This window comes from Protopterus annectens, chromosome 11.part0, assembly GCF_019279795.1.
Source record: "Protopterus annectens isolate FY-2018-M chromosome 11.part0, PAN1.0, whole genome shotgun sequence".
Classification (NCBI taxonomy): Eukaryota; Metazoa; Chordata; order Ceratodontiformes; family Protopteridae; genus Protopterus; species Protopterus annectens.
Window position 1 is genome coordinate 337,525,912 of NC_056745.1, and position 26,752 is coordinate 337,552,663.

Sequence of the window (26,752 nt, forward strand, 5' to 3'; positions counted from 1 at the left end):
CAACACAACAGAATCAACATATGAATCATAATACAAGAAAAAGTGTGTTGTAACTGAGTGACATGCAGGATATCCTACCACAAACCAGGTGCATACACCTGTCACACTGTCACATTCATTTCGACACCTATCTAATACACACTGTTTATCCTTTTCTCCTACTGGGAATCGTCCCTGCACTGGCCTCTTGGCAAGTTTATTTCTTTATTTACTGTTTGTATGCGTATATGTGGCGGTTCATCAAAGAGACAAGGAGTCCTCAAGGAAAATACACTAAAATAAATGCAAGATCAAATATACAGCAGGTGTTTATAAATAAAACTGTCCAGCAATTATTTATCTTGGATCCCCTAGTACTACTATAGAAAGTATCATACTGTACGCTGAAGTGTGTGTGTGTGTGTGTGTGTGTGTGTGTGTGTGTGTGTGTGTGTGTGTGTGTGTGTGTGTGTGTGTGTGTGTGTGTCCGCGCGCGCCATGCTGACAACATGAGAGAAGTCTATCTTCTAAAGTGAATGCTGCACTGAGAAGCAAAAGAACAGAATCCGATAGGAGCAAAGTGTCTGTGAAGTATGCAACAGACAGAGCTTGCTTCTTTCTCCTATGCTGTGCGTACTGTTTCTTCAGCCTCAGAACAGACTATAATGTGCTGTTATACACCAATCACTCAGCCCACCCCAAATCTTCAAGCATCACAAGCCATGTAATGTGGATTAAAAATGAAGGAAATCAAATCTCTAAAACGGACCATGGTAGCAAACATTTTTGGAAATAAGTGAAAAGCACTTATTTAGCTACTTTTTAGTGAGAAGGTTTAAGGCAAGGTAAAGGCTACAGTACTCAAGAGAAAAGATGAAAAGTACAAGATGCCACAACCTGCACAGATCTATTTATTTAGTTAACTAGTTACCATTTGTTAACCAGGTTAGTATACCAGTCCAAAGAGCCACTACAGGCACAGCCTAGGACATACAGGAAAAAAATAAGGACTGTAATTAAACAATAGAAGAAATAAAATACAAGATAAAGTTGCAACTGAAAGCAAGGGAACAATACAAAGTAAAGAATTTAGGGCAATAGAGCCTAATAAAAACAATGTTTCACAATTACACTATTGTATATAGCTTTACAAAAATGACATTGAACTAGTATGACAAATAGAATACGCATGGAGGAATAGTAAACACAGACTATGAAACAGTTGTCTCATACAGAAGCAATTCACTATGCCTTCTACATTAGAAATAAACTAAAGAAGGGTGAAGCAGCATCCAATGTAATGTATTACAGTCAAGACTGTAACAAACATCTGAATGAAATATTCACAAGAGGAGGAGACAGACTTGCAGACTAAATGTAATGCACCTGCACCAACTTGCCAAAGGGAAAAAAAATGTTCCTGAAAGAATGCTAGCAGTTCTAATGAATGCCTTTGTGAAACTGCAACTTTTCTCCCACCAGCACCACTCCATTGTTATGTTACCCATCTTAATATCCTTAAACTTTATTTCTAGTGCTGGTATATCCACATAGCTACAAGCAGCAAATACTATCTTCACAAAAGGAAATAAAAAGTTGTTGATCTATTATTTTACCTTGGGATGTTACTGCTCAGATCTTCACCATCGTTTGTCAAGCCACCGAACAAATAGCACTTGTTGCCATGCAAGTTGAAGCTATGGCCAAGACGGGGACAAGGTAGTGAGTCACTGGTTGGAGGCTCAGGGTTTAGTTTCTTCCACAGCCAATAGCTTGCCTAAAAACAAATTAGAACAAACACTATGCATACAATTTCAAATTTACATACCATTGTGAAGAAATGCACAACATTCTTCTTATTTCCACATTATTTTATGAAATAGTCAGGTCCCCTAACACTCAAATTTCACGCGTACAGGCCAGCTATACACTTCACTGTAACTTTGATAAACCATAATCTAAAAGCAGTTTGGGAGACCCATAGTAAGTCAACCAACTTCCTTATATTCCCAGTCTCTTGAGAAAAACAGTAGGTGGTCCAAGTTTATCTGGCTATTCATTTTAAATACAGCCGATTATAAGACAATCCATTACCACAGAGAAAGACTTTACTACGACTCAGGCAACCCGGGTTTGATTCGAGGCTCAGGCATGTGACTGTGCTGGCAGAGAGGATGGAGTGTCTGTCCTAGAGGTGGAATGGGAATGTATCAGACATCTCTCTGCTAGGGCTCTGTTGAAAGCTACAACTCCGGGCTGGAAGGGCAGAGCAGGGGTGGCTGTAGTATGGATGAGGGAGAGGAGGAGGACATACTTGCACAACCTTTTCCCCACTACCTGCCCAATCTGATGATGTTATGAGCTCAAAAAAAGGTGAGATTTAGGGGACAGAAATGACAGTCTGTTACAGTCTTGTCTCACTCCACTTGCCTGGCATGCCTTGCAACACATTAGGCTGACACTAATAGGGGGACTTCATGCACAGATGTTCTCCAGGCAGGGGCAATGTCCCAATGCAGGTCACACTGGGAAGTCTACAGGGTAGGGACTTGTGAAAATATGGACTATAGGGGCAGGTAAAGCCCTGAAGTAGGTGTCAATGGCCCAAAAATGCATAAATATTTTTTCTGCACTATCTGTTAACTGGGGTAGAGTAGAAGATTATTAGAACAGTAATTAGACACACTTCATACAGTTTTTAGAAAATATCACCTTTTTCTTTTAGGCACACATTACTCATAGGTTAATACATACAAGAACTCACCAGAATGATTTGTTTTGTGCTTTTTGAATTTTACTTGAGTCTGGATGACAGATCCACTGGGGACCAAATTATTTTTTTCCAGGTATAACAAAAGAGCACACTTAAAATTACGTGACTTGCTCAAGGGCACACGGTGTACAAATGGGAAATGCTAAGCATACAGAACAAGTCTCTATTACTATTTTCCCTAGATTACAATGTAATCTTATATTAAGGTTGTAAGCACAGACATTTCAATAAACTAGAAGAGATTCTGCCACTCTGAATTGAGGTTTTTTTTTTTTTTTGAGTGTCACTGATACTTGCCAACCCCCCTAAGTTACACGAAAAGTAGTATAAAATGTCATCATAAAAAGAATTATTTAAAGAGTACAGTACCATGCAAGTCTATCAATTCTTGCTGCCAACTTGCTCAGACCCAAAGGACAGAAACTCTCAAAAAAGATTTATTTTAAAAACTCGTATCTACCTGGTCTCTGATAGCGTCATATGAAGTAGCATTCATAGAACTGGTGATTCAAATTCTGTGCCACACATTCCATCCATGACACTAAAAAGCTGGTGATGTGAAGTAGCTTCAGCTTCATTTTCCAGATGATAAACTGGGGGGGGGGGGGGGAGATGGCTCATTTGTAAACAAGAAAGCTAACATAACAGTATAAGTTATAGGTTCATAGGTAGATACTAGGCTATCTGCCCTAGGGCATTTATAAGCCTAGCCAGAGTGAATTTGGCTTCCGCCTCCCTATTAGATTAGCCTACTGTGCCCTCTGTAAAGTAGGTCAAAGAAGGTACCCTTTTAAGATCAGTTTACTGTGCCTCTGTCTAGCAGGGACACAGGAGAGATCCCAGGGGTGAATTTGCGATTTCCCATCCACGCATCCAAATTTCGCTTGAAGAGGGTCAGCGAGGGGCTATGTCTAACATGAATTGGGATTCTATTCCAGAGTGAGGGGAGCCTCTGGGAAATGAATCTGTCCCTCCAGCATGTCCCATTTATTTTTGTGCTGAGGTTTAGGACCCTGGAGTGTGTAGCTCTAAGGGACTTGGATTTTTTGAGTTGGAGCTGTCCATTAATTCGGGGTTTGACATGGCTTTGTACGTCAGGCATAAATCGCCTCTGAGTAGGCGGTAAGCAACTGAGTAGAGCTGGAGTTTCTTTAGTCGAGCTGCATAGGACATCTGTTTGTAGCCCATGATCCTCTTGGTGAGGTACTTTTCGGGTCTCTCCAGTTGCTGCAGGTGTCGGATAAGGTACATCCCAAAAGGGGCATTGTATTCAATTATGGGCCTGATGAGTGACAAGTAGAGGGGCACAACGACCTCTCGATCTAGATGCAAACCCTTTCGTGATAAGGTGGGCTATATAGAAGGTCTTTCTAACCACTTTGGCAACATGATTATCAAAGGAGAGATTACTATCTACGTTGGTCCCCAAATCTCTAATTACTTATTCCGTACTTAATGGATTACCACCTATGTGGTAATTTGTGGGCACCTTGTTTTTCCCAAAGGGGATGACTATGCACTTTTCAGCATTTAGCTTGAGGCCGTGGCTTTGGCACCAAACATCTGTCTCTGTGAGACCCTTTTGGAGGATGCTTGTGTCAGCTGGAGATTCGATTATGGCCCCCAGTTTGCAGTCATCTGCGATCTTTGTCAGCCATAATCCCACCGTGTTAGCCTGAACCCCACAGAAGTATATACCAAACAAGAGAGGTCCCAGAACTGAGCCCTGTGGGACGCCACTTGTAACTGGTTTGGATTCGGACATGGCACCTGCGATTCTGACCATGTGGGTTCTATCTCTGAGCCAGTTTGCAACCTATCTTGTGATATAGAGGTTGATATTTACGCTGGTAAGCTTATTTATGATGCCAGAGTGGGGTATTGTGTCGAAGGCTTTTGCGATGTCCAGGTAGGCTGTGTGGACTACCTTGCCCTCATCTATGGCTTTGGTAACTGTTTCAAAGAAATCAACTAGGTTTAAGAGGCAAGATCTGCCCTTAAAGCCGAATTGGGTAGGGTCCAGTGCCTGGAGGCTCCCAATGTCTTTGTTTATGAGTTCCATGATAATACGCTCCATAGCTTTACAGACCAGACTAGTCAGGCTTATGGGGCAATAGTTTCCGGAGTCTGTTGTGGCACCACCTTTGTGGAGTGGGACCACTGTAGCTGTACGCCATTCTTTGGGTATATATCCTGTAGTAAGGCTAAGTTTGAACAGTGACTTAATGTGAGGGTTCAGTTCTTCTTGGAGCTCGTGTAAGACACAGCCTGGGACACCATCCGGTCCCATAGATGCTGTGTTTTTTGCTTTGGAGAGGGCAGCTTTCACCTGTGCATCTGTGATGTCAGGGAGGTTACATTCAGTTGGGATAGACGTTTGGTCCTTTTGGGGGGGGGGGGGGAGAGAAGTTTGCGCTGACCCTGTCTGCCAGGATGTTGGTTATGTCTGTAGGTTCGGTATATTTTGTACCATTATGCAATAATTCAGAGCATATCTGGGAGTTTCCACCCATGTTTCTGACATAACTAAAGAAGGCCTTGTGATTATCTTTAGTGTCTAGGGCAATTTTTTTTTCGAAACTGGCCTGTGATAATTTTATGAGAGATCGAAATTTCTTGCTAATACTGATCAGAGATGCCTTCCGTTTTTGGGATTTTGCTCTGTCATGTAATAGCTTCCTCCTCCTGTTGTATAGCTTATTTATGGCCGGGGTCCACCAGACCGGTCTCCTGTTTTTGGAGGAGAGAGTCTTGGTTTTATTTGGGATAGCACGATCCATGCATTCCTGCAGGTGCTCATAGAATGCATTTGTAAAGGATTCTCCGGATTGGGCTGTATTATCCTCTGGCCCAGGGGCTTTGAAGGATTTCACCTCAGTCTTGAAAAGTGCAAAGTTGGCTTTTGAGAAATTCTTTACAGTGATTTCCTTGGCTGGGGGTGGGGACGGGATATGGATGTCCAGGGAAATTTGTTTATGGTCTGATCTTACCAATGAGGGGTTTACCTCTGGTGTGGAACACAGAGTCCCCATGTTGGTGATGACCAGGTCCAATATGTTGTTCCCTCTTGTGGGAGTGGTGACCAGTTGTTCCATTGCGTTAGAGTTTATAAATTCAAGGAACCGTTGGGCGAGGGTGTTTGGGCTTGAGTAGTTTTCCCAGTCAATGTTTGGGTCGTTGAAGTCACACAATAACATAGTGTTTGGAGAGACCTTCATATTCTCCAGTGTTCTCAGGAATGCCAAGTGGGGGTTCCTGTAATAGGGAGGGTGTTCTGTAGTAGGCTACAAACTGAAAGGCAGTTTTGCCCGCTGTTAGTTGCACATGGATGGTTTCCGATGCTTCGTGCAGTGCCACTAACCTGTAGGTGTAGGTATCTTTGATGAATATAGATACTCCCCCTCCTTTTGTGCTTCGGTCCAAGTTTTGGGTCCGAAAAGCATGGTATCAGTTTTAACCTGGTAGTGCTGGGGTGCTCTCAGGAGCCTTGAACCAGGTTTCTGTTACTGCACAGACATCGATTTTCTCCATACTGAGGAGAGTCTCGAGTGCGTGCATCTTGAGGTTTAGACTTCTGGCATTGAGTAGCATTACCTTTAGTTATTTTATCTTTGGGTTGTCTATGGAGGTGGCTTTGTCCTTTGAGCCTTGCCTAAAAAAGGCACTATGGGGGTGGCAAGAGCCTTGGCCAGTATACGAAAGCCTAAGGGTGACAGGTGCAAGCCATCCCTAGCGAAGCAACGTGGCTTGTCGAGCATGTCATCCCAGGCTGACAGACACTGGATCCCCTTTGAATGACACCAATACTTTAGCCAATTGTTGAAACTGAGCATTTTGTCTTTATACTGTGACATCATTCTTGGTGAGGGCAAGATGCTACTCAAGGTCAGGGACATACCAGCCTGGGCTAAATGGTCAGAGAGCTCCTCTATGTCTCTTTTCATGTAGTCCAGGGAGGTACGTCTCAGGTCATTCACACCAGCATGGACAATGACGGAGTCATACTTGTACTTGCTTTGGAGTGACCCGAGTGCTTGCGTTATGTGGCGGTTCCTGGCACCCGACACGCAGCTTACAGTGACCTTCTCCTTGTTCAGTCTGGTGAGTGGGACGTCAGTGTGCCGGATATAAGTGAGGATATGGAGAGTGAGTAACCAACATACAGCATTTCATTGCTGTTCATAAAAACAGAATTACTTTCATAAACAGTGCTGATTAAAGACAAGTAGCATACACACAGGCCAGGCCATTATACATATGTAACATTACAATGATTATTACACTACTTACACTCTCAATAATAGGAACATTAGAGAAAGGTACAATCAGTTCATCATTTTCTGTTACATAAAAGCTACTAAACAAATGAAACAGATTTAAAAACACACCTGTAGATGAGCCATTGTTGCTTTGCAGATTTTTTTTAATAACACTGTAATGTATTATAAAGAGAAGCAAAAACTGCACTCAAAAGCACAGCTGCAGAAAACCACATTTTTTTTAACTAATAAGTGGATGGCATTCTAAAACATGTAAAGAACAGCAATTCCTGATGAAATTTACCTGAAACTGAAAAAGAACTACAACAAAGTCATTACGCTTAGTACTACAGTTTAAAGGAAAGCAACTATATTAAATCCTGTAACAGATTTATTACTTATTACTTAAACAATATCACATTTGAGTGCACTTAATGCACAAATTTATCCAAGGCTAGTATGGTCCAATTATGAAGGCAAAGCTCCAGAGACCAAAATAAGCCATGAATAAATCCTGCATTAGACACGGGAGTTAATTATTGCTACTCTATGGCATTACTTGAAGAAATCTCTAACCCTTTTAGATGTCAATGATCAGGCTTTATTCCACCTCTGCATTTTTTCCAGTCTAGACAACACCTGCACAGATGTGCAGCACGTTATGGACATGTACATGCCAGACTTGCAAGCTTCATCACTTAAATGCAGATTCTGACATTTTTTTAAAGGAGCCAGGAATCTGCATGCATGCAGCTCTGTGGTCACATGCATTTGGCCTCCCACTTTAAAAGTATTACATGCTACTCTGGAGCACTGTGTTACATGAGAGATGGGAATGTTCTGCTTTTAGACATTGCTCTTCTACTTAGCACACCAGAGAAAATGGTGATGTAAGCTTTAAGTGTTCTGGAGTTTTCAGCGTGTTCAGTTTTGGTTCTCATCTGGCCATCTTCCTGTGGGTATGGCTCAGTTTATCGGGTCTATATTATAACAGCGAACACTTAAAATAACGAACGCTGTATAATCAACCCAAAAAAAAAAATTAAAACACAAAATTCTGAGCAAACTGAACAGCGATTATTTTCCCAGGGAAAAAAATTGCTAGTCCGCAAAAAAAAAAAAAAGTGGGGGGCTTCGCCCCCACACCAACTTACTTAATTATACAAATTCCGAGATCACACCACAGTGGAGGAAACGGCAAAGTCCCGAAAACGGCCCAGTGATTTTTTCCTGGGGGGGGGGGGGATCGCTGTTCGGTGTCTTCGGGATTTTGCCGTTTCGACATTTAGCTGTCGATTAAACAGCGTTCACTATATTAAGTATTCGCTTACTTAATAGGGAACCAATTTATCATGGTCATTCTGATGGGAAACCAATTAGTGTGCATTTTCATAACTACAAATGAGATTTCATTTCACACCAACACCTGTAATGGCTATTTAGCTGCAATTTCAAAGCTTTTCTGAAATGGTTATCAGCAGCAACAAATCATTCTGAAAAATTGTCCCATCTACATATCAGTCAGTCTACTGAATTAACATGATTTATTAGATGTGCAAACAAAAGGAAATATAGCAGTTACACTGGGATAAATGCAGCTAGCTAGCACAGGAGTTTGAATATCCAGATCAGAAAATTAGGAACTCTTGGACGAGTAGGTAGGAGGGGGGAGTCAACCATCTGCAAGTTGACATATATCTCAGGAAATCCTGGCTACATCCCTTGGTCAGTACAGAAACTACACTGTTACTTATATTCTTTTTACTTTAAATGCTAATCCAACAGAAAGTTGTAAAGTCAATACACTACACAGAAGAAAAACATCACCTAAACTGTCACTTGTCTAAGCATTTGCCCTCCTTCTGAATAAAGACCACCTTTCATTGTAGACTGGTTAGCTTACAGAATTTACTTCCAGGTTCATTTTGGATGTCTGATAACCTAGCTACATTCAAGGCTACACTGGGATGTGTGGTTTGGAAAGAAAGTGCATTACCAAAGTCATATATATTACAAAAACCTTGACAGCCTTTTCCTGACGGTCAACGATCAGGTTATTCTGAGCATTTAACAAGCTACCTCCTTCCTACAGTCGTGGGTATGGAGTTTGATTCCTTCTACCTCTATTAGCCTACTGTTTAATTCTGAGCAAGACATTTAACCAGATTACGCTGGAAGGTAACCTCTGAAAAGGAACACTTGTGTCCTGTGGGTTTACCATATTAAATAAATTAAATGAAGGGTCTGTGTTTGAGTAAACCCACACTGAACTTTGAATAACATAGTGGAAGGTGGTCACACATGAAAAACAAACATGACCACTGCACTTTTTCTCGGTTTCTTGTAAGCTTTGCATGCAAAAGATCACAAGGCATGGTGTTATGAAAATCCTTCATAGTGCCTTGATGACAGGACAAATTTGTGGTAAACTTCTAACTATTCATGAACTTAACACCCTTAGAAAGATTCTGCCTTAGGGAAAAAAAGTGGTTATAATAGAGAAAATGTTCCTCTTATTTCACACAATTGAATGGTGTGGCCACATAAGTTGCTGTATCTGATCACACAAGACACAGCAAGAGACAAACTGACCCATATCTGCCTAAAATGTTGCCTCACACAATATATGCCTTACATTACATGCACATCAGATGCCAGTTCTGTGAAACATTGTCATGAGTTTATGCTTACATATACACCCTACACGAGGGCCTGTGTCCCACAAATACCCTTGCTTCTCCAACTTTACAAACTCCAAGATCATGCAACCTAGTAGAAACTTCCTTACCCATGAAGTTGTGTAATCTCAACAAAACTGCAAGGAGGGTTAGCGCAACATAAACTCCAGATCTCAAACAAACATTCTACTTTCAGGATTGCTCTACATCTAGAATCTTACCCTATATATAAAAAACAAACAGCAACCCAAAAATGTTAAGTGACAGAAAACTAACCCTTGAATCAAATAATTCCAGTAGGTACAGCAGGACGTGGGGAAAGGCTGTGTTAATGATTATACCAGATAGAGCAGAGCAGAGATTCCATTTGTCAGAGTAAATATTATGCACACAAGGGCCTTGGAAGAACAGCCATCAAGAACAGCCTTAAGAATTCCACACGTCTAGAAGTAACAGGAAGTGAAGCACTCGAGCAATCTGTTTAAGTGAGTAAAGGGGTGGGTGAGGTTTCCAAAGGGACATCAAGTCTGTCTGCAAGAAAGTTGGACTATAGACAGGGACCCATGTTTCCAACTCTCCTACTTTCACTTCCTTGATTAAAAGGCAAAAATTACTGCCTCTATTTCTTGAAATACCATTAACAGTCATGTTCTTGAACTTAATTGAAATATTTGCTGGTGCCCATTTCTGAACAGCTTTGCTTGACAGAACTGTTCTAATCTCCTACAACATGCAAGGAAAGCTCCATCATTCCAGTAGTAAAAACTACTGTACCATGTTCACTTCGTGTCTGCTGTAACACAAGAGGCATCAGTTACAGCTCTGCAGGATTTGCCAGTCAGTCAAGGTGATGGACAGATTTATCAACCAGGCCCAATTTTTGGCTAGGCTTATATAGGCCCCAGGGCCGATCTACCTATGAACCTATTAAAGTGGTCTGTGCAGCTCCAGATTGGCTATAGTGAATGCTAGTGTTTCCAGATAAAGACTAGTGCTAAGAACTGCTGGCAAGGCTGAAAAGATACCAGTTTCTCTAAAATCAGATAAAGGTCCGCATTCAAAATCTTTCATATACCTTGGCATGGAATTAGTGATACATCACCATTCATATATGCATCTTGGCAACTAGTTGTCAAAAATTATCTTCCTCCTTCCCAGTCCTTATGTTTTTTGGACAATACTTTAGTAATAAAAAAACTTCGTAAACTTTTATTAAAGCTCAGTCAAAATGCATTTAATATACCCCTTACTGAAGTCACTTCAGGGATAGCATGAGATCTATCCACAGACTTTACTGCATGCAATAACACACATGCAGAGACACATCTATAAAGTCTAAGGGGGCTCTTGATGCTTTCCTTAATGTGGATGGCATCAAGATCACATTTCCCAATTTATACTCAGTAGCATGAGTTCTCCCCCTTCCCACGATATTATCTTACAGGAAGGTCTAATACAGACAAATAAGTGGTGCCAAAGCCACAGCTTAAACCTCAAGGCCAAGAAATGCAAAAAATAGTACCTTTGGGAAGTCAGTCACCTAGGGGAAACTACCTCATTGATAAAACACCCCTAAAAGTAGACAAAGTAGTCGAGAATTTGGGGACTCCTAGATAGCAACCTGGCTTTCGTCCATCGTGTGTATAAGGTAGTAAGAAAAATTATATGTCACGCAACTTATAAGTAAAGGCACAGCATATAGTTCCAGGAAAGCCATTGTGCCACTGCACTCATCCCTCATCAGATCCATCAGTGAGTGCGACGCCCCCTACAGTATGTAGCTGACTGGGCACATGCAACAACTGGAATGTCCACAGAGGTTCCTCCTAAAAAAAGAGAGACAGCATAAACACAATGTCTTATGCAGATTACCTCAAAGCTCTATCTCTATACTGTTTCCTACAGTCTGATCAGAGGCAATTTGTGTGTCATACAAAGCATCCTTGGATCCCACTTTGATGAACCTTTTGCATATATGTACAATGAACAGCACCAGTACTACTACAACTCCTAGTAGTATACCTCTCACCTATCCAGATTTTTGCCTCATTTTCAGTGAGTTAATCATAGAATGTGTAGTTTTCTGGCAAATCACTGAGGACTGAAGTCACTAAATGACAAATTGAATTTTCAGACTTCATATCCTTCAGAAAATGCATGCCAACACAAATCCTGTCATCATAGAAACTATTTAAGTTTATAAGAGCAATATTTAAAATCTTATGCAACAAAGTGTAGAGGATTTAGGATCTTTGCTTGGAAGAGTTTACATAGGTATTGTTATACCCCAGATAGACTCCCCCTCGTAGACAGCTAATGTTGGAGGTCTGATGGGGAAGAAACAGGTTACTGGGAATATATTTTCTGAGTATAATGACTTTAAAAGATTGCTCACCCAGCATCTCAGACAGAGCAGTCTGCAGGGAAACTGGTGTAACTAAGGAAATTATTTTTTTGAACTACGATACACAATCAGATTTACCTAGACATAGTAAGGCCTTGCTGAGTCTAATTATGATGGCTGCCAAAAAAAGCAATTACTAGAAAATGGAAATCAAACTGTAAACCAACTTTACTAGAAGTAGCAAAGATAGTAACGGAGAGAAAACAACTGAAACTGTGATCTTTAGAAAAAGGGCAAGAGCAAATTACATAGGAAAAAATGGGAAATGTGGAATCAATACATGCAGAAAAGGAACGAGGTTTAAAAGACAGCAGGAACTGAAACAGCTATGCAATGGTTCACTGGCAATGACTCGATATAAATGATGTATAATGTTTGCAGCAATAGTTCAGAATGGCTTGTAATGTATATTTGCAACAGAAATTGCGTCAGTATGATTTCATTTATATAAATGCAAGATTATTAAATTGTCATGTATGACATAGGCAAAGACGTTTCTTGTTAAAAAAAATTCTTGTGATAAGAGGTTGAGAGGTATGGCTAGTAATAAGGATTTAAACTCTGCTCATGACATAAATAGGACATGCTGAAGGGACAGGTACACAACTCAAAAGTATGTCTGGAAAAGGCTTCCCATCCATGTGAAGCAGAGCCCTTCCCCAACCCTATTCAAATGCACCCTGAACCAGTTGATGGTAAACTGGAAATTCAGCCCTGGTCTGACACCCATGTCACAAATGGACAGAGGCAGCCATTAAATCATGCTCGAACTTATACCCCTTAAAACAACCTCTATGGCACAATATCTTGTGGGATACATTTGGGTTGCATGGCTAGGCTTATAAATGCCCAGTGGCAGTTAACCTAGCATACACCTATGAACCTATAAGGAAAATACAAGTTTCAACATTTTTTTTTTAAATGGAACAATCACTGAAAACACCAATAGAGAAAAATGTTGTTAGACATGTTAAAAACCATATGATGTGGTTAAAAGGGAAGAAAATCACTAGCAAATCACTTTAATAGGGTTCACTGTGAACACAAAGGTGAAAACCACAACTTGGAATAAATACATAAAAAAATAACTGTAATAAAGTGAGACATTTTGGCTTATTAAAGTCAGTTTCCTTTTCCTTTCCTAGACTACTACAAGTTATGGCTGTAAGAAGCAATATGGAGAAAAGCATGGAGCAGTCTTGTCTTGCTATCCTTACCATAATGCCAGATCTGTATGAGTGGGTCTTCCTTGGCAACTTGTAAAACTAAGACATTAGGCATCAGGACCACTAGGCAGTCCAAACCATTCCACGCATAATTACCACCTACTATCGCATAGTGCACCAGTCTGCTCTCCCGTGTCAGAACAGAGGTTTGCCACACTAAAGAAAAACAAACAGAAGACATATGAGAGCTTCTTGAAGCAGGAAGGTGGAAAGGGTCTTTGAGGATGGACCCAATTTTAAAGATATGGCATTATGTAAAATGCATATCTTTTCATATCTGATGAAAATGGGTGATCCTCCTTAACTTGTAGGACAGAGTCTCAAACTTTTCCCACTGGATGGAACCCTGGGAGCTCACACCTGTAAAAAAGTAGCTCCAAAAAGCAAATCTAACTATGGAAATAATATCCAGCTTACAATGCTTTGCAGAAGTATTCAGGGAAGTCCATGTAGTTGCCAATCAATCAAGAATAGCATTTCTGTAAAAAAGCTACAAAGATATACATGACTTTGGTAGAATAAGTCATCTGGCAAGCATACGCTTACAAAAGTTATAGCCTAGAGTCTTGGGGGGGGGGGTGAAAAGTTGGACGTCTTTGCATATGGACTTGACTCTGTGGACCTCTCACTTGGCAGTGAGCATCAATGAAGTATAGCAAGTACGTCCCATTGTATTAGTTGGCTGTAAAGAATACAGGCAGATTTATGCAATGGTTTAATCTGCAAAGTCAGACATAAAAGTAGGACTGTTCCTAAATACAAATTCTGTCTTTGTGAAGAAACAGATAAGGTGGATCAGCTGAAAGTGCGTAAAGTTCATACATTCTTCTGGCTGAAGTAACAGCTACCAAGAAAAGTGCTTTCTAACTAAAGGTACTTTTAACTTCACCGTAGCAGCAAGCTCAGAGGAAAACAGTCAGTTCCAGAATGGAGTAGGAGCCCTTATGAGGTACTGGATCTTCAAGTTGAGACTTCTTGGAAAGGAACTGAGTATTTTCCAGGAACATAATTAATTATGCTCTTGGTGAACGATAAAGAAGGCAGCCAGATGTACTTAATTGAAGAAGAAAAAAAAAAAAAAAAAACTTAATTTGGTCTCAGGCAAATCTGTGAGATACTCTAGTACTTTGGGGAAAGTAGCAGGGAAAAATAAAAAAAGATACAAGCCCTTGGTGTTAGCCCACAACGAAAAGTGCATCCATTCGTCCCTAACAGGTTGTCCTCATGCTGGGTTTTGGGAAGAGCAGAATATATGGACTACAAGAAAAGGATGGATAATTAGCAACTACTACCTGAAGTGAAGAAGCCAAGCAATGAAACAGACACCAAATTGCTGGGTAAAGCGTTTTTGAAGGATGGGTCAGCAGTGTTTTTATGAGACTCCAGTACAAGGGCTTCTCTAAAAGTAAAGAGGAAGCCAGGTCTGCAAGGGCTGGGAAGGAGCTATAATGATGATTTTTGGCTTTCTGCAGTTTTGCCTTTTGGCTGGCTCTCAATCAGAAGAAACAGATGAAAAGTGTATAGAAGTCCGGCTTGCCCCCTGGGGGCCACAGCATCCCTCAGTGGTGCCCAATTGATGGAGTTAAGGATATGAAATTCCTCCCTCTGACGTTGGTCAGGGAAGCAAACACGTCATAGCAGGTGGTCCCCATTTTTATAAAATCTTCCCTGACACCAAGGAGCTTTGAGATTCATGGAAAAACAGTGAGCATCTGCTCAGTTTGTCCTCTAAGGAATTAGACTCCGCATGAATATGGAAAAGAAAAGGGTTGCTCGACATAGTTCATTCCCAAAGTCTCTCAGCTTTCAGACAGATCTATTTTAAGTGGTCTACTGAGAAATAGTCAGCATGCACAACATTGAAATTCCAGAATATTGATAAACACAAAAATTATGTATAAATTTTTTTTTCCTGGGGGAAACCCTGCAACACCCCCCTGTTAATGATATATACTACATCAAAGACTGCATTACACGGGGAAACAGAACCCCAACTCCCCGATGTACTGCAATCGAGGAGTTTCACTTTCTCCAGTTCAACGTTGTACGTGTCAACCATTTCTCCAGTAGACAAATTAAGGCATACCCCTTCCAGATATAAGGAGTAAGACTAGAGACCATCTTACCTGTTAATTAGGAACTCTCTTCTATCTTGTATATAATATATGGTCAACTTTATCACTTCCCTTTATATTTTGCTTATTTTTCTTTTATTGTATTTCACATATTGTACTACTTTGTTATAGTCTTAATATTTGTAACCAGTGTTCAATTTTTTTTAATTCTGTTTTGTGTGTACTGTGGAGCTTTTCTCCCCGGGCCTCGGCTGAAAATGGGCTCATGCCCAGTCGGACTTTCCTGGTAAACAAATGTCAAATAAATAAATAAAATTACACCATACAACTGTCATTTAGTCCATTTGCATGGTTAAACCTTAAACTGAGACGGTGTCCTGTTAAAGATGGTGGGGCAGGGGAGTCAAATGAACTGCTCTCTTTTTCCAGTATGTTAAAGGGAAAGACTTACTGATTCATAGGTTCATAGGTTTATACTAGGCTATCTGCCCTAAGGCATTTATAAGCCTAGCCCAAAGTTTTGTGGCTTACGCCACCCCCTTATATGAAAAAATACTGTGCCCATTAGTTTGTTGTGCCTCTGTCCAGCAATGACACAGAGATGATTCCCGGGGTAAACCTACGATCTCCCATCCACTGGTCAAGATTTCTCTTGAACAGAGCCAGCGAGGTGCTCTGCCTCACATGGACTGGGATTTTATTCCACAGCATAGGGAGTCTCTGAGTGATAAATCTATCCCTCCAGCACGTCCTATCCGTGCTAAAAAGTCGCTTGCTCTAGTGGTTTTGGTGGATTTGGATTTTTTGAGGTGGAGCATGTCCATTAATTCCGGGTTGGACATGGCCTTGTATGTCAGGCACATGTCACCTCTGAGCAGACGGTATGCGACTGAATAGAGCTGGAGTTTCTTCAATCTGGCAGCATATGACAGATTTTGGAGTCCCTTTATCCTTTTGGTGAGGAACTTTTGGGGTCTCTCCAATTGCTGCAGATGTCGGGTGAGATACATCCCGAATGGGGCATTGTACTCGATCATTGGTCTGATAAGTGAAGAGTAAAGGGGAACAATGACCTCACTAGATCTGGATGTGAATCCCTTCATGATCAGGTGGGCAATGTAGAAGGTCTTTCTAACCACTTTAGCAACGTGAGTGTCAAAGAAAGGCCACTGTCAACCTGGGTCCCCAGGTCCCTGATAACCTCTTCTGTGCTTAGTGGATTGCCGCCTATATGGTAGCTTGGGGTTACCTTGTTTTTCCCGAAGGGTATGACTATACATTTTTTGAGTTTAACTTCAGGCCATGGCTCTGGCACCAGCTATCTGTTTCCGTGAGTCCCTTCTGAAGGATATCCGTGTCCGATGCACTTTCCACTATGGCCCAGTTTGCAGTCGTCTGCAAACTTTGTCAGCCAAAGTCCTCCCATGTTGGCCTGTACTTCTGAGAAGTAGATGCCGAACAATAGGGGCCAAGGACCGAGCCCTGTGGGACACCACTTGTGACCGGCTTGGAGTCTGACATAGCGCCAGCAACTCTAACCCTGTGGGTTCTGTCCTTAAGCCAGTTTGCAACCCATCTTGTGACATATGGGTTTACATTTAAGCTGGTAAGTTTTTCTACAATACCCGAGTGGGGTATTGTGTCGAAAGCCTTTGCAAGGTCAAGGTAGGCTGTATGGACTGCCTTTCCCTCATCAATGGCCTTGGTGACTGTTTCGAAGTCAACCAAGTTCAAAAGGCATGATCTGCCCTTGACGAAGCCAAACTGGGTCGGGTCCAATGTCTGCAAGTCCCCTATATCTTTGTTTATGAGCTCCATTATGATCCTCTCCATAGCTTTGCAGACTAGACTTGTTAAGCTTATGGGGCGGTAATTACTAGGGTCCGTAGAGGCACCGCCTTTGTGGAGTGGGACCACAGTTGCCGTACGCCACTCCTTGGGCACGTATCCTGTGGTAAGGCTGAGATTAAACAGCTGCCTTATGTGCGGGTTTAATTCCTCATTTAGCTCGTGTAGCACACAGCCGGGGACACCATCCGGTCCCATTGATGCTGTGTTTTTAGCTTTAGAGAGAGCAGCTTTCACCTGCGCATTTGAGATGTCTGGGAGGCTACACTCCGCTGGGATAGGGGGGTGAAGTTTGCACTGAACCTGTCTGCCAGTATGTTGGCAATGTCTGTGGGTTCAGTGATTTTTGTATCATTTTGGACTAATTCTGAGCATATCTGGGAGTTTCCACCCAGGTTCCTAACATAGCTGAAAAAGGCCTTATGATTGTCCTTTGAATCCATGGCAATTTTTCTCTCAAAATTGGCCTTAGTTGATTTTATGAGTGCTCGTATTTTTTTACTAATAATGATCAGGGGTGACTTCCCTTTTATGGATTTTGTTCTATCATGTAATAGCTTTCTCTTCTTATTGTAAAGTTTGTTAATGGCTGGGTCCACCAAACTGGACGTTTGCCCTTTGTGGAAAGAGTCTTGGTTTTATTTGGGATTGCCTGATCCATGCAGTCCTGGAGGTGTTCATAGAAGGCATTTGAAAAGGCTTCCGCAGCTTAGGTTGTGGTTTCCACTGGCTCAGGGGCCTTGAAGGATACCACACCAGTCTTGAGTAGTGTGAAGTTTGCTTTAGAGAAGTTCTTCACTGTGGTCTTTTTTGTTTGGGGTGGGGGCGGGATGTGGATTTCCAGTGAGATTAGTTTATGATCAGATCTCACCAATGAGGGATATACTTCCGGTGTAGAGCATTTTGTCCCCATGTTTGTGATAATGAGATCTAGTATATTTTCTCCTCTTGTGGGAACAGTGACTAGCTGTTCCATTGCATTTGAATTTATGAACTCCAGGAACCGTTGGGCTAGAAAGTTAGAGCTTGAGTAATGTTCCCAGTCTATATTCGGGTAGTTGAAGTCACCCAATATGATGGTGTTTGGAGATACATTTATACCCTCCAGTGTCTTCAGGAAGGCTGTGTGGGGTTCCTGAGTTTGAGAGGGTGGCCTGTAGCATGCTACAATTTGTAGAGCAGTTTTGCCTATGGTTAGTTGCACCTGGATGGCTTCCGAAGCTTCGTGCGTTGCCACCAACCTGGAGGTGTGGGTATCCTTTATGAATATGGATACACCCCCTCCTTTTGTGGTGTGGTCCGGGTTTTGGGTCCGGAACGCATGATATGAGGTAAAACCTAATAGTGCCAGGGTGCTCTCAGGAGCCTTGAACCAGGTTTCAGTTACAGCACAGACATTGATGTTCTCCATACTGAGAAGGGCCTCGAGTGCGTGCATTTTGAGATTTAGACTTTGAGCAGCATTACCCTCAGTTTCTTCCCATTTTTGTTTTCTAGGGTGGTAGGTTTAGAATTTGAGCCTTGCCTAAAAAAGGCACTATGGGGGCGGCAAGAGCCTTAGCCAATATCCGGAATCCCACGGGTGACAGGTGCAAGCCGTCCCTTGCGAAGCAGCGTGGCTTGTCCAGCATGTCATCCCAGGCAGACAGACACTGGATCCCCTTTGAATGACACCAAACATTAAGCCAATTGTTAAAGCTGATCATCTTGTCTCTATATTGTGGCATCATTCTTGGTGAAGGAAGGATATTGCTCAGGGTCAGGGTCATACCTGCCTGGGCTACATAATCAGAGAGCACCTCGATGTCTCTTTTCATGTAGTCCAGGGAGGTACGTCTCAGGTCGTTCACACCAGCATGGACAATGACTGTGTCATATTTGTACTTGCCGTGGAGTGACGCGAGTGCTTGTGTTATGTGGCGGATTCTAGCGCCCGATAGGCAGCTTACTGTGACCCTCTCCTTGTTCAGCCTGGTGAGTGGGACGTCAGTGTGTCTGACTATGGAGTCACCTATGACAAGTATGTTTGGTGTTGTATTTGGCCTTAAGGGCTGTGACTGCTTTGCACACTGATTTTGTGGTTTATGTGTTGCTTGTGGGGTGTCTTGAGGTAGCAGTTGTTTGGGTGTCTGCTTTGGAGGCCTCTGCTGTTTAGGTAAATTTTTACTCAGAGCCTCCGAGTATGTCTTTGTGTGTTTATGTCTTTGATTCAGTGGTGTGGTAGTATTATGTGAGGCTGGTTTTGTGGTGTGTGTAGTTGCCTTCTCCTCCTGTCTGGTCTTGCCAGTCCTGAGTTGAGAGAGCTCAGCCTCCAGTTTGGCTAAATAGCTGCATCTCTCGCAAGTACTTGTGTTATGTGGGAGGAGGAGAGGGTTGTCTGTGTACATGAGGCAATTGTAACATTGCCTCAATATTCCCAGATTCAACAACTGGGCAGGATAGGACGCCAGCATCTGGCCCTTAGACATGCTAGAAAAATTAAGAAGTTAGGTATGAGACTGAATAAGAGAGGACTTAGTAAGGAAGTGGGTACTCCTGGGGGGGTTTCGCAAGTGAGGGACTTTGTATAATAAAGAAGTGACAAGTGCTGAGCTTTTTTTTTTTTTTTTTGAGAAAAAAAAAAAAAACTTTTAGGAACAAGTGCTGCGCTTTTTAGTCAAGGGATATACTGTTTAGGTTACTAGTAGAGCAGTTCTAAGGGAAAAAATGAAGAACAGACTTTATGGAGCCAGAAAAAGTTTAACCTTGTTAAACCGGCGCTGCCCGATGCTGCTCTAGTGGCAACTCCACGCTAAATCACGCTAAAGTGTGCTTTATAGCAGGGGGCTGGAAAAGGCAGGAAATGACCCAAAATGGCCACTGAACTACAAGTTACTGTCTTAAACCACTCCTCTGAGGACAAACAGGCAGATCAATACTCCCCACTTCCACTGGTGAGTAAAGAAACTCCCCCCTGACCAAACAAAGAAAATGGAGAAGTACAGGAACCAAGACAAAGCCCAGGGATCAGCAAAATCTGATCACTGGAACAAACTAGCCAGGAAAGTTTGGAGAACAAGAAAATGTTTTGTTTTTTCAAGTTTTTTTTCACAGACAGAACAGAAAACACAATAAATGCTTTGCTTTTCGATTAAATGCTATCAAAAGCTAGTACACTTGAGTGTATTAGCCTGTAGTTTAACTTTTAAGCAAACTTAAACTAAGAAGTGCAACCAACAATTAAAGCTTATAAAAACAGGAAAAACAGGTAATACCACTATAAAATAGACAGAAACAGTTGTCGAATAACACAAATGGTCGAAAAATGCAAGAAAAAATACTTAAAATCTGGAAAGTTGCTTTTTCCTTTCTCTGCTGCTCTAGGAACTCTGCTGGATACCACGAGGAGCTGTGCTGAGTTCTCTGTGAAGACATCCTGAGCCATCTGCCTGCTGAAATGCCATCTAACATACCCCAGGGCTGAAGCATCTGTGGGACTGTTCTCATAGAAGGAATTACAGAAAGAAATTCAAATCTGCTTCTCTTCAGACTGTAAACACCATTTAACACTGTGAATGGATATTAACAATATCTGATGAGAATGCGTCCATGATGTCACTCTACCCGAGTGATCCACTAATGAACTTTCAGAGGAATTTTTCATGAGGACCTACAGGTATGGGTGCAATAATGAGATCCAGCACCTTGAGATAAAATTTCTAGTTGGGAAGAATACAGGACATGCAAAGACATTTGCTTGATCGGCCTGAACTCTGTCTAGGGAGAATTTTGCTCTGTGCAACTTTTGTGTTCAAGCTGCAGCCTATGAATGTGAGCAACTACTGCAGACCGTAGCTGGTACAAGGTTAGATTCAATGTTATTTCCAGACAATGAAACAAGCTGACTAGGGACTCCCTTACCAATGGTAAATATGAATCTGCAGTCCAGATATGGAAACACTGTGGCTCCATGTAAATGCAAGCACAGCACAAACACAGATATACATTTGGTGAATACCCGGGAGGGATGAGCCAAGACCAACTAGAACACTCCAGAATTGGTAATGACTGGCTCCAATGGTAAAGAACAGATGCCTTCAGAATTCCGGATTATTTTTTTCAAGAAGAAAAGCATACTAGATGTCCAAAGAGCATATCCAGTTCTCCTTCTGTCAGAAAAGAAAGGAGTGATTGCCCAGAGACCATTTGAAAGGTATTCTTGGAAGCAAAGTGCTTGGCCCACTGTGCTCCAAAACTGGCCTGAGGATCTAAAGTCTTTTTTGGCATTAAAAGGAACCTGCAGTAATAGCCAGGCCCTGTTTATTCTAGTGGTATCTTGTGCATGACTGTTTTGAATAAGAAGCTTCAGACCTCTATTTTTTCACTTACTTTTAACAGTGGGGAACATCCAAAAGGGGATGGGAAGGAACAGTACTGTGTAAGTAGTGAATAAAGTACAATAGCTCAGTGGTTAAAATCTCTGCTGCTGGAAGGCTCCAAGGTTCAGGATTCAATCCTGACCTTAAGTGACTGGGTGGGGTCCAGATATTCTCCCCATATCTGCATATATCTGTATAGAGTTTGCTCTGGGTACTCTCTTCCTCCTCACTCAAACATTCCAGTTGATTGTCTATACTAACAGCAATTACCCATGCGACTGTGGATTGGGCCATGACAGAAAAATGTCTGAAAATGAGTTCATTTAACCAGTTAATAAATTAATAGATTAAATAGAATGGATACAATTGTCCACATCTGCAATATATCCACCCTGAATAACTGAAGGAGAAATGACCCTCCCTAATGCTTCCAGAGAGATGCAGCCAGTTAAACACCTCATGGCTGCTGCTGGTCATTTGTAGGTAGACTGTGAATGCCCAATTACCACAGAACTCTCTGGGAATTACTTTGGTTATTAGGGGTCTTTCCAAATTTCTGCTTCTGTCCACATAGCATGTCACAGAGACTCCCCTGTATTTTAAAAAATGTCTGTAGAGGAGGCTGAAAATTTAACTCTTACATCAAGAAAGGGTTTTACTCTCCTTTCTATATTACCCACACATGCCTTTACTTCCACCCTAAACAAAAGTAGTGGTCAGAAATGGGGCATTTATAAAGGCTGCATTGGCATCCTCTGCAGAAATGGTCAGAGCCACATGAGATAGTGAACAGCCATCACAGATCCAGTGGCTCTGGAAGGGCCTTCATCAGAATTATAAGGTTTGCCATGGTGGATAGCACTGCATTTCTGGTTATTAGGTGGGGGTGTAGGAAAGTCAGCATCCTCCTAGGCATCCAAAAAGCAGCTGTGGGGAAAATTCATGTGCTTCCTTTTGCATACAAGTGCTGGGTTAATAGCAATACAAAACATCAATAGTTACACTGGTCCAAAATTAATCTGGTTAGATACATAGCCTTCAACTCCAAATGTTCCGATGTCAGTGCCAACAACACAGGGACCAAAGTTGCAGCTGAAGTCATTAAGCTGAAACTGACTCAGAAGTCATCACAAAGGGTGGAAGCATCAACAATGGTAAATATAAGCACAACAAATATATCAAAGCTGGCAACAACTGCACTGACATCATCACTGTTGAACTTAGCACTAATATCTCCACAGTTGTCAGAGATTGGGAGATTGACAGTGGTGTTGTAAAAGTCTATGCTAACCATGTAGGGGTGACACCAAAATCAGAGAATAGGGACCAGATGGAAATCCTTGCCATCATGGGTTAGACAGTATAGGTGATGGTCGATTCTCTATTCCCTGTTGAAAGGTAAGAGATACCAGAAAACTATAGCTGAGCTCAGCAGAAGACCTCCACCAACTTGTCATGATTAAAATCTCACATAACTGGTATAAGGCATTGCGCCACTGAACATCAAGGCATGAAGGATTCTAGTATTAGGGTAACCTTATCAGGACTTGAACAACAGATGTAGCAGCCTGTACAACTCTAAGGGAGATAGACTTCTACACAAGTTTTAGGAAGAGAAAAAGAACATTTTTTCATTCACTTTAATAGAAACCTTTTAATGACAAGGCACACAGGTTTTGATTCGCTTCAGATAGAAAAATGAAGATATGCAGGCAGCTGTGCATCTTCCCGATAAATGAAGATATGCAGGCAGCTGTGCATCTTACCGATAAATGAAGATATGCAGGCAGCTGTGCATCTTACCGATAAATGAAGATATGCAGGCAGCTGTGCATCTTACCGATAAATGAAGATATGCAGGCAGCTGTGCATCTTACCGATAAATGAAGATATGCAGGCAGCTGTGCATCTTACCGATAAATGAAGATATGCAGGCAGCTGTGCATCTTACCGATAAATGAAGATACGCAGGCAGCTGTGTATCTTACCGATAAATGAAGATACGCAGGCAGCTGTGTATCTTACCGATAAATGAAGATATGCGGGCAGCTGTGTATCTTACCGATAAATGAAGATATGCGGGCAGCTGTGTATCTTACCGATAAATGAAGATATGCGGGCAGCTGTGTATCTTACCGATAAATGAAGATATGCAGGCAGCTGTGTATCTTACCGATAAATGAAGATATGCAGGCAGCTGTGTATCTTACCGATAAATGAAGATATGCAGGCAGCTGTGTATCTTACCGATAAATGAAGATATGCAGGCAGCTGTGTATCTTACTGATAAATGAAGATATGCAGGCAGCTGTGTATCTTACTGATAAATGAAGATATGCAGGCACCTGTGTATCTTACTCTTCATTTTTTTTAAATTCAGCAGACTCTTTGTTGGCTTCAAAACTGAAGGAATGGTTGGTCACCAAGCAAGAAAGTATTACGTTTCAGCCAAACCTTTAGCATCAGACCTATACGTGGACAAGTAACACAGTTAACTGTTTTTTTTTTTTTTTTTTTTTTGTAATGGAGTGCACTAAGTGAGAACTTAGCACACATCTCACACAGGAATAGGTCTCTCCCACAAACAAATCATGCACTTACAATTCCTATCCTGTGTAGAATTTAAAAAAAAAAAAAAAAAAAAAAAAAAAAAAACTAACAATGCACACACATTTCTCCAATAAGCAAGACAGTGGAACAAACTTCATACTTTAGAAATACAAAAAATGCTTCATCAACACACAGCTGTACAACAAGCAGAAACAAGGCTAACAATTTTAAGGGTATAGTAATTTTCTTCTTTATATACCAATGACAACAACCAAATATGCACGGAAAAAACAGTGTGTTTTAGGAGAGGATACTAAATCCTAAAAACAGCTGGTAATGGTAAAGACATGAAGGTTTAGGCCCAAGACACCAAAATTCAGTTTCTGACAGGAAAACTTTTGAAAAAAGAAAAAAATAAACTAATCAGAAAAAATGAAGGGGCACTGTGTCAGTATAAACTAAGAAAAGAACCAAAAAGCAATCTGAGCTGTTTCACTATGCAACAAATATCTGAAGTCACACAGCACATTATGCGGTGGTGGTGCTGCAGTAGCGTTGTCGCCTTACAGTAAGACGGTGTCCGGTTCGATTCTCAGCTAGAGTGTCTTCTGTGTGGAGACATGTGTGAATGGGCGTACCTTCGTTGAAGGTTGTGCATCAGGGCTGGTAACTCAGCACGTAAAAATTAACTACCAAATCATTAGCGGACCGGAGTTCCGCTGTGGTGACCCCTAACTGGGAAAAGCCAAAAGACGCAACAACAACACAGCACATTATGGGGGAGGGGGTCAGCATTTATCAGTCTAGGAATATCTAGACTGCCAAGAGGTCCTAACACCTTCAGACTTAGTTCTACAGTTATCAAGGATGGACTAACTTATCACATCCATAGTCCCAGAACAGAAGGTTACATATCATGAAAGGCAGTAGTCCCATGCCAGTTTACAGTTCACCATTAAACAGTACTTGCATCAGTACAAGTCTGGCATTTAGTGCAGATAACTAAGCCTCTCAGCTGTAAATGAGGTGCTCCATTTATCTTGGGGTACAGGATTTGATTCCTACCATCCATTTGCCTACTGTGCAACTCTGAGCAAGTCACTTAACAAGACAGTGCCTTCGGAACACCCCTGTAAAAGGACATGTAAACAGCAGGCTTACCCACTCAAATATCAAGTGCAAAGATTAAATTGCAGGAAAGCAGACAAGTGACTAAACTTCAAGACAGACAGAGATAAAAAAATATATACATTACGTTCAGAAAAAAAAAGCACTTATAGAACCATCAAGCTTTCATTAAGGCCACGCTCACCTGTAACTCATACAAGTCATTGCTGTATTTGCCATGTTCAACTATTCCTCCAAACATAAGGATTCGTGTGCCTTCACAAACCAAACTATGGGCCGCACAACCTGGTGGAATGTCACCTCGTACATCAGGAAGGTACCAAGAATTTGTAACTAAAAACAAAGGGGGGAAAAAACCCTGAAACATATTAAATTGGCATCAGCAGTTAAGTCAGTCACTAAAGGCATGTACTGAAGAAAAAAAGCTTATAAAATCTATTTTTACTACAAAATAATTCTGTTATTCTCTAGTTTTCAAATTTTTCATTTTCCCATGTAGATTTGCCATTTCAAAGTGTAGGTTTCATTACTGAAACTACTCTTATTTGGGTCCCTGCAGTTTAACTGACATATAATCTAGTGTCTTCTGCAAAGTGGAAAACTACATATCAGTTTTCTATCAAAAGTTTCCATGTGAATCACCTATCTAAAATATTATAAAATTAGGTAAAAACTGCGCTAAAACATTTAAAACTGAAGACCAGCCATTCTCTGTATTTTCATTTGAAATGAATGGTGGCTGAAGACAAGCACATAACCTATCCAGCACACTAGGAATATTACATAGTACAGTTTGTAATGTAGCCATCACAGTAGTAGATCTTCAATTGACAAATCATTCACAGGATTTATTCTGCCTATAGCAGACTCGAAGTAGCATATTTTTGTCATCAGAACTCCCTGCAAGGAGATATGCTGTAGTGGTTTCCAGTTAGGTGAGCTATTATGAAGACTCACAAATGACTCCATAGACCTCCCTGTAAAAAAATTGTCATAGTCTTCTTCTTTCGGCTTTTCCCAGTTAGGGGTCGCCACAGCAGATCACCTGTCTGCTCATGATTGGCAGTGCAGTTTTATGGTGTTGAGTTGCCAGCCTGGTGCCCAACCTTCCACAGAAGGCACTCACAAGCACACACTCACACCTAGGGCCAATTTAGAGTGTCCAAACCACCTACAGCATGACTTTGGGATGTGGGAGGAAACCAGAGCACCAGGAGGAAACCCACGTGACCACAGGGAGGACATGCAGACTCCGCACAGAAGGCAATTGTCACAGTAGAAGTATTAAAATCACAGAGAGGAAAAAAGGAGATAACTACACTGTACAAGATGACTGCATATGGGTGAAAAATGGCATTATGCTCATCTATTTTCCTTTCTGAAACTTGTATATTGATCTGTACATCCAACTGAACTTGGACTTGGCTTTTAAGATCCATTTTAAACATTTTTCCGTCTTCTAGCACTGTGGGGA

At 41.5% G+C, this 26,752-nt stretch overlaps 1 protein-coding gene across 1 annotated transcript in view; it reads right to left on the reverse strand.

The window, feature by feature from the left end:
* HCFC2 (host cell factor C2) overlaps positions 1–25,645 on the reverse strand; it is an 886,151-nt gene extending 860,506 nt beyond the window's left edge. The window contains exons 1-2 of the mRNA XM_044087200.1: positions 25,463–25,645; positions 1,596–1,756 (exon numbers count right to left, since the gene is read on the reverse strand). Coding sequence (XP_043943135.1) covers positions 1,596–1,756; positions 25,463–25,645 — 344 coding nt within the window. The remainder of the gene's footprint in view (positions 1–1,595; positions 1,757–25,462) is intronic.
* Positions 25,646–26,752: the final 1,107 nt, after the last annotated feature.